Consider the following 9,066-nt stretch of genomic DNA (forward strand, 5'->3'; position numbering starts at 1 on the left):
CCTCATTCCATTTTACACGTTGTGGGGCTTGCCTGTCTAGTCAGCTTATTTATGCCTCAATTCCCTCCTTTGTAAAGTGGGGTTGATAGTAGCCCCCGTTTCATAGGATCCTTGTGAGTTACAGGACCGTCGTGAGCTCGTGCGCGCAGTGCGCAGAGGCGACGCCTAACCTAGTAGACGCGCGGTTAATGTTAGCTGCTGTTTATGTAGCCCAGGCAGACGGAAGCGAGCTCTCCCTTCTATGAGGACACCAGCCCACGCTGAGTCTCAAATCGCCTGTGAGGTGACCGTATCTGTTGTCCTTGTTGGTGAGGAAACCGGCTTGCTCAGTCTCCCGGGCGGGGAACCGCGACGCGCGATCAGCCCATTGCGGCGCCTTGCACACAGCTGCCCCCTTGTGGCAGCGCCGGCGCACTGCGGCGGCTGCTTTGCCGCCTTTTCCTCTTTGTTTCTTCCTTTCTCTGCCCAGTGGCTCAGGCCCAGAGGCTCAGGCCCAGAGGCTGACACCCACCCCCCCACCCCCCACGGAAGTGTTTGAAGGAGCAGCCGAAGCTTTGGAGCTCGGTGCTCATCTGTGGAGCAGGTGCCGCGGGAGAGTGGCAATGTTCTGCCTTTGGGGTGGTCCCAGGAGTGATGCCAGACCGACCACCCAATCCATCCCCAGCCCTGCCCCTCTGAAAGTTTGCCCCGGTCCTTTTCCACCTTGGCGACACAGGAATCATATATGGAGCTTTTAAAAAAAAAAAAAAATCTCTGCATGCAAGCTGCCCACTCCTGCTGGGGGTGGCCCAGGCAGGGTTTTTTAAAGCCCCTTGGTAATTCCAGGATGTAAGGACCCCAAGGGAAGAACCACAGCTCTCAAGGCGCCGTCTCTGCTGTCGCCTCCCATCCTCCGTTTGGCCTCCAGAGTTGGCCTTCACCAGGGCCCCCACCATGACCTCCCCTCCGTGCGCCTCTTCTGGCCAAGGCCTCCTTATTGGAGGAGAAGCCATGGTGCCCATGGCTACACTGTGCCTTCTCCATCCCTTCCAGTCTGATGTGTCCTCCCCCTGCTCCTTGCTTTCCACCTCACCTCATTCCACAGCTGGAGGGTAAATCAGAGGCTGATGAGTGTGTCTTGAGCCACAGCCACATAAATCCAGTTACATCTCCCAGGAGGGACTCACAGATACCCTCAGACTCCACGTGGTACCGAGTGAGCGCTCATTCCCCCCATCTTGCTTTCTCATCCCCTTCTCTCCTGGAGCCCCTTGCCTTCTACCCAGGACCTAAGCCCAAAACCTGGATCCTTCCTCATCCCCGCCCTGCCCACACCCTCTCCATCCTGGGCACTGTTCAGTTTCCATCACTTTCAGGGCTTTCCGCAGGCCCAGCACAGAGGCCCCAAACTGCACAAAGCAGATGGACCTGGCCCCAGACCCTGTCTGTCAGAGGGACAGTCCCAAAATGCAAACACGATCCTGCTGTTCTCCCCCGATCGAGCCGCTGCCTGTGGCTCCGGCTGCCCATCACATCACACACAACCGAATGAGGAGGCTTAGCAAGAAACAAAGTCTGGAATCAGAACACGGCAACCCAAACGTTGAGAGTGTAATCGCGTGAAGCGACAGGTGACGTTTGTCAGACAGGCAGGCTGGGGCAGAAGGAAGTGAGGTTCTTGGAGAACCAGAGACCGGAGGTGCTGTCTACACTGATTTTCTTCCATCTTGAGCCTCTGTCTCCTGGATCCCTGCTCAGATGCTTTACCTCTTTGGATAGTCAACATTCCCCTTTCCTGCCTCCTCTCTCGTCTTTTGCCTTCAGGGTCTTCTTTTCTTGCCTTTCCAACAGCTCCAGCGCTGCTCTCTGTGCCTCAGTTTCCTCCTCTGTAAAATGGGGCTAATGAGAGCAGTTCCGCTCTGGGGTGTCGTGGGAATTCCATGAAGTCCTAGCATAAGGTCTGTGTGCAACAAACCAGCTGACAGATGATAGTGGCTTGGACCAACGTGGTAACTGTGGAGGTGGTGAGATGTGACCCCAGACTGTCACCTGCTCCCCTGCCTATAACATCCCCAACCTCAAACCGTTGCACACAATTCCTCCTCACCCAGGGATGCCTCGCTTCCTCTCTCCATGCAAAAATCATGAATCCATCCGTCCTGAAAGCCCCAATGCACATCTGAGCCTAGGGAGGATTCATCTTCCTCTACCCTGCCAGAGTTTTGCCTGTCTACGTTGCTCTTCTCGTTCGGGACATGATTGACACAGTGAGCATAACTGGAGAGCTAGCTGTGTCCTGAGCTATAGTCACAGCCCTGTGCAAATGGGGACTCATTTCATCCTCACAAAATGTACCGTGCATTGGGACATTATTATCCCTTCACAGAGGAGGACTGAAGGTCAAGTGACTTGCCCAAGGTCACAGAGGAGGTGGCAAAGCAAGGGTTCACACCCACACAGTTTGGCTCTGAGTCCGTGCTCTTACGAACTTAATATGCGTGCTCGCTTCGGCAGCACATATACGAACGTAATATGCTGCATCTCCACTAGCAGAATGTTGATGGTAACAACCATCCACTGGCCTTTATTGAGTGCCCGCTGTGTGCCAGGCACTGGACATGGGCTCAAGGTTGAACCTCACTCACTCTTGGCCCCCCTCCCCCAGGGCTTGGTGACTGTCTATTGAGCTGTCTTCCCTTGGGACAGAGGTGGAGTCTCTCTAGCATCTCTCTAAACCCAATGTAAGTTTGTCAGGGCCGCCATAACAAAATACCATTTAAACAACAGAAATTCATTTCCTCATAGCTGTGAAGGCTGCAAGTCTAAGATCAAGATGTTCGCAGGTTTGGTTTCTTCTGATTCCTCTTCTTGGCTTGAAGATGACCGGCTTCTCCAGAGTCTTCATGTGGTCTTTCCTCTGTGTGTGTCTATGACCTAATCCCTTTTCATGAGGACACCAGTCACATTGGATTAGGGCCCACCCCAGATGACCTCATTTTAACTGAATTGCTCTGTGAGGCCCTATTTCTACATACAGTTGTAGTCTGAGATACCTGGGTTTAGGACTTAAATTTAAGAACTTTGGTGGGAGACCATTTAGGACATAATACCCAGGGTTTCTGGGGGCGCCTGGGTGGCTCAGTAGGTTAAAGCCTCTGCCTTTGGCTCAGGTCATGGTCTCAGGGTCCTGGGATTGAGCCCCACATCAGGCTCTCTGCTCAGTGGGGAGCCTGCTTCCCTTCCTCTCTCTCTGCCTGCCTCTCTGCCTACTTGTGATCTCTGTCAAATAAATAAATAAAATCTTTTTTAAAAATTAATACCCAGGATTTCAAACTCAAATGCTGATGGGCCTGCTGCATCTCAATCAGTCAGTAGAGCATGGGACTCTTGTTTTTGGGTTCAAGCCCCACATTGGGTGTAGAACTTAGTCTTTAAAAAAAAAGTGCTGAAGGGCCAGACTAGGATTACAGTAGACAAATGAATTGGGCTGGAAAGGACTTGGATACTCCTTTCTTGTTTCTTTTCCTACTTTTGACATTTTCCCACATGCACCATCATAAAAATATTTCCCTTTCTTCTTTTTGCCTAGAACAATTGTCTGGCACCTAGGAGGTGCTCAGTAAACCTTTGTTGAGCAAATGAGTGAGCAGAACGGCCCTGGCCACTGGGAAGAGGCAGGGACCATGATGAATACTGGCTAAGCACTCAGCTCTGGTCAACTATCAGATTGTGAATGTAGAGTTTTATGCAAATTTCCATTTTGCCATGATAGCAACTAATTCACAGCCATGGGCAGGTCAGTTTGCAACCAACTGCTTTCTGCTTGGAGGCCCAGAAGGAGGAAGCCTCCCCCAGTTCATCCCTTGGAGAGGGGAAGCCGGAGGGGAGGGCCTGGCCTTTTGGGCCTGTGCCTACGACTCAGGGCCTCCTGCCTGTGGTTGTCTCTGCAGGAAGGCGATGCGCTGGGCGCCATGGAGAAGCTATGCCGGCAGCTGACCTACCACCTGAGCCCCCACTCCCAGTGGAGGCGGCACCGGGGGCTGGTGAAGAGGAAGCCGCAGGCCTGGTGAGTCTCAGTCCCCTGGGGCAGACCTGCCCGCCTGCCCCCGCCCCCGCCCAGGCCTCCTTCCACAAGGGCAGCCCAGAGCGAACCCACGCCAGGCTGGGCTCCACAGTACTCCTTGGGCGGGATGGGGTGGGGGGCTGGAATCAGAGGGGTTGCTCTGGAAGGCGCCTGAAGGAGAAGTCAGGCTTGGGTGGGGAGAGTGGCCAGAGGGCACTCCAGGTGGGCATGAGATATGAGGGGAGCTGCCGGTGGGGCCCTCCTTGCTCTGTGGGATGGGAGCTGGCACATCACCATTCAGAAGGGGTGGATGGAAAGGAAGACATGAGGAGTTTCTAATTCCTGCTGTGCCGAACGTGGGCACTCCCACTGCATCCCCCACTTCTGGATGTCTCCTAGGGGGGACCCAGGCTCTAGCCATGGCCCTGGGCCATGCAGCAGTGAGAAGCCCTAAGGGTTTTATGGCCCCCTGAAGACTGGGGGCTGGGGGCACATGGGCACAGAACTCGTGGGCGAGATAGCTAGCACCACTGGAAGCGAGTAAAGGAGAGCCGGGAAGTTAGGTTTTCTGGAGGGAGCACCCCTGCCTTTCTTGCAAATGACCATGGGGTAGAGTGGCTTGTGTGCTTCCCCTAGACTGGGCAGGGCCAGGACTGCCCTCACTCACTGACAAGAGGTCTGGTTCCTCTTTCTCTTCTGGACTCTTCCACTCCAAAGCCGATTCCTTCCCAGGTGGAGGAAGAGAGAGTCATGGATGGGGTTCCAGCTGGGCTGAAGTCAGAGGCTGTGCATGGGGACAGAGCAGAGCAGGAGCACCCGTGGGACCTGGAAGCCATGAGGAGTCTGTGACCTAGTTCTTTAGAATTGAAAACCTCGAGGGACGCCTGGGTGGCTCAGTGGGTTAAGCCTCTGTGTTTGGCTCAGGTCATAATCCCAGTGTCCTGGGATCGAGTCCCACATCGGGCTCCTTGCTCCGCAGGGAGCTTGCTTCTCCCTCTGACTCTGCCTTCCACTCTGTCTGCCTGTGCTCACTCTCGCTCGCTCTCCCTCTGACAAATTAATAAATAAAAAATCTTTAAAAAAAAAAAAAAAAAAGAATTGAAAACCTCGAAATGTGACCTGGAATCCAGGAGCCTCCTCTTCTGTCTCCCCAACACAGCCGCTTGCTTTGTCCTTTCTTCATTTCAAAAGCCTCACTCCCCACATCACACTTGAATGAGATCCAAACGGGGTCCTCTGTGATCGGTGCTCGGCCCCTCTCTGGTCTCTCGCCTCCCATTTCCCCTCGCTGCAACCATGCTGGCCTTCCTGCTGGCTCAGATGCCTCAGGGCCTCTGCCCCTGCCTCCCTCTGCTGGAACTTTTACCAGACTCTTCTGAGGGCCCACTTTTTCTTCCAATGTCAGCTCGAATTACGTCCTCAGAGAAGCCTTCCCTGAGTGGCCATGTCCAACCAAGCTCCTCTCACTTCCATCTCATTTGTGGTCTGTTTGGTCTCCCCCATCCCTGGTAGAGTAAAAACAGGGATCATGTCTGTCTTGTCCACGACTAGGACCTCAGTGCCTAGGACAGTGCCTGGCACATAATGGGAGTTTAAAAACACTTGCTGAAGGATTGAATGGGGTGGGGGATATTACTGTTGACATTTGGCCACCATCATCAAGCTGCTGAGTGGCAGGACTGGTTTCAAACCCCAGGCCCAGGTTGTTAACCACATGCTCCCTATCTCTCAGGTGTAATGGGTCTGTGCTTTATTTTACCCTGAACAAAGGGCAGGCAATGTTTCAAGCATTTAGAGGTCACACCCTGAGAGGCAAGATGAGACTGGAAGCCGCCTTCCAGCTTCAGATCTCAAGGATACATGTTTTGCCAAGAAGTCCAAGCCGTGATCCTCGGGCTGCTCATATTGACATATGCTTTTTTTTTTTCTTTTTAAAGATTTTATTTGACATAGAGAGAGATTACAAGTAGGCAAAGGCAGGCAGAGATGTGGGGGGGAAGCAGGCTCCCCGCTGAGCGGAGAGCCCGATGTGGGGCTCCATCCCAGGACCCTGAAATCCTGACCTGAGCCAGAGGCAGAGGCCTAACCCACTGAGCCACCCAGGCGCCCCTGACATATGCTCTTGAAACAAGCTGTGAGTCCCCCCCCCCCCCCCGCACCTTCCTCTCTTTCCCACTGTTGGGGTTCCAGGGCTTGCCTGGGGTACCTGGAAATGGGGGAGCTCTGGCCGCAGAGCAAGGTCCAGGAAGACAGAAGAGCAAGGAGTAGCAGACGGCAGGGAGTGAAAGCGTGTACAGATCCCTGAGCCTCCAGGAGTCAGCACCACCCCCACCCCCTGGCTCAGAGACCCTGCGCCCTCCCCTCCCTGCTGCCCTACAGGGCTCTCCCTAAGGATTCCCCATCAGGTGGGCGAGACGGGTCTTCAAAAGCGCTGCTCTTGGGGAAGCAGGAAGCTCAGTCTAAGTGATTCATAATGGCCACAGCAAATATTCACTCCTCTCTCTGGTACACAAGCACTGTTCTAAATGCTCGGCATCAGTTACCTTATTTCACTTAATAATTCTGTGGTACTTAGCTCCATTGTTCAGGTAAGTGACTGAGGCACAGAGAAGTTAAGGGACCAGAGCTCACACCAGCAGGAAGAAGAGTTAAGATGCAAACCCGGATGAGTTAAAGAGCTCTTTTTTAAATTGTTTCCTTGGGGCGCCTGGGTGGCTCAGTGGGTTAATCCTCTGCCTTCAGCTCAGGTCATGATCTCAGGGTCCTTGGATCAAGCCCTGCACTGGGCTCTCTGCTCAACAGGGAGCCTGCTTCCCCCTCTCTCTGCCTACTTGTGATCTCTCACTCTGTCAAATAAATAAATAAAATCTTAAAAAAAAAAAAAAAAAGATGTAAACCCAGGCACTATGGCCCCAGAATGTACCCGTAGTCACTGCAGAAGCCTCTGGGCCTTTCCCCTGGGGTCCCTCAAGCTCTTGGCAGCTGGGCCCAGCCAGGCTGAGATGCGAGGTATCGCCAAAGCACCAGAGGTCTTTGGTATCTCCCGTCCCTGGAGCCGCAGGGTGGCCACTGCTGCCTCCGGGAGAAGGCCGGCCCCACTTGGTTGAACCTGGCTTGTCCCTTCTCCCCTGCAGCCTCAAGGCTGTCCTGGCTGGGAGCCCTCCAGACAACACCGTGGACCTGTCCGGCATCCCGCTGACCTCCCGGGACCTGGAGCGGGTGACCAGCTACCTGCAGCGCTGTGGGGAGCAGGTGGACAGCGTGGAGCTGGGCTTCACGGGCCTCACTGACGACATGGTCTTGCAGCTGCTGCCCGCGCTCAGCGCGCTGCCCCGCCTCACCACGCTGGCGCTCAACGGCAACCGGCTAACCCGGGCCCTGCTGCGTGACCTCACCGACACCCTCAAGGACCCCAGCAAGTTCCCCAACGTCACGTGGATCGACCTGGGCAACAACGTGGACATCTTTTCATTGCCCCAGCCCTTCCTGCTCAGCCTGCGCAAGCGCTCCCCGAAGCAGGGCCACCTCCCCACCATCCTGGAGCTGGGCGAGGGCCCCTGCAGTGGGGAGGAGGCCCGGGATGGGACAGTAGACCAGGAGGACCCTGGGGGAGGCCCTCTGGATCCTGCCAAAGAGGGCTGGGAGACTGTAGGTACCGTTCAGACATGACACAGAAGTGGGGGTCCTCACCAGGGAGTCCCGGTGGGGTAGGAGGACTGAGGCAGGCTAAGGGGCCCCCCACCAGCAGCTTCAGGTTATCACCCAAAACTGGCCTGGGCAACCCCACACACCCGAGCCAGACTGTAGCATCTGGGAAGGGGGCTGTGCAATACTGCTCCAGTCCTCTCCCTTACCCCTCTTGTCCACGTCCTCTGCCTTTTTGGCTCCTGCAAAGTCCTGTACGGCTTGAGGGTGAGCAGCCCTCAAGTCCCCAGATTTGTGGGTGGTCTTGTTTGGAGATGAATGCTTGAGCTACTGTGGGTCAGAAGTTAACCCCAGGTAGGAAGTAATTTCGGCCCTACATCTAACCCAGTATTTCCTGACGGAACCTTTCTTCTCTGCCCTAACACCTGGCCAGCAGTCTGGAGTAGGGGCCCCAGAGACTCCAAGAACCTAGTCCCCATCTGAGGTGGTGGTCTATCTCCTCCCTGTGAAGCCCTGAGGAACTACTTCTCAGCCTCCACTTAAGCCCACACCTCCCCCTGGGGTCCCAGCCCCTGTGTACCCTTCAACAGACCATCCCAGGATGCCTACATACATGGCATACACCCAAAAAATCCCCCAACCCAGACTACCAGACCTTCACTAAGGCCCCTGAAAAGAATTTTAAAAACCTTTTCCTGTTGCTTATGGAGTCCCCCAGAAAGTCATCAGGGATACTAGGCTCACTCCCAAAAACCTTCTAATAAAAACACCCAAGACCATGAAAATGAGGTCAGACTTAACTCGTGGCAGATCTAGCAAGACAGCCAGGAGATGGGGATGAACTGGGGGTTCCTTGAATGGTTCTCCCAGCTCCCCCTTAATACTACCAGCTAAAAATCCCTTCTAGGCACATTAAGCCCTAAAACCAAGGAAAAGTCTTGAAGTCCAGGGAGACTGGAGACCAACCTTTTTTAACCTGAGAAAATTTACAGATGTCCACAGTGGTGACCAGAACACAGGCAAACGGCAGACAGTTGAGAAGCATGGCCTGTCAGGCCTCTAGCCAGTGACAGGTAGGTGAGATCCCAACTCAGGAAGGCACCAAGACAGGTTATGTATAAAGCCACACTATGGGGACCCTGCCTGCCACTGCCTGGGTGTTTGGGTGAAGCACAGTGCAGAGCTTCAGAAGGTAGGCAGCTATGCAAAAGGACACAGCCCAAAGTGCTTTGCAACTGTTACCCTCAAGTCTGAAGTTGTTTGAGGGTAAACAGCTTAGGCTGACCTTGGAGAAGGTGACAAGTGCTAATACCTTGACTGCTAATGTGACAGCAGTGACCACAATTTTTTTTCTTCAAATACACGTTTTTAAAAACCAG

At 54.2% G+C, this 9,066-nt stretch overlaps 1 protein-coding gene across 1 annotated transcript in view; it reads left to right on the forward strand.

Moving 5' to 3' along the window:
* The window catches only part of LRRC75A (leucine rich repeat containing 75A), a 43,751-nt gene extending 34,686 nt beyond the window's left edge, over nucleotides 1-9,065 (forward strand). Inside the window, exons 3-4 of the mRNA XM_045085408.1 lie at nucleotides 3,930-4,045; nucleotides 7,177-9,065. Coding sequence (XP_044941343.1) covers nucleotides 3,930-4,045; nucleotides 7,177-7,711 — 651 coding nt within the window. The 3' untranslated portion in view covers nucleotides 7,712-9,065. The remainder of the gene's footprint in view (nucleotides 1-3,929; nucleotides 4,046-7,176) is intronic.
* The last annotated feature ends 1 nt before the right edge of the window (nucleotide 9,066 follows it).

The sequence above is a fragment of the Mustela putorius genome, unplaced genomic scaffold, assembly GCF_011764305.1.
Source record: "Mustela putorius furo isolate JIRA1106 unplaced genomic scaffold, ASM1176430v1.1 tig00000867_pilon_pilon_pilon, whole genome shotgun sequence".
In the NCBI taxonomy this organism is placed as follows: Eukaryota; Metazoa; Chordata; class Mammalia; order Carnivora; family Mustelidae; genus Mustela; species Mustela putorius.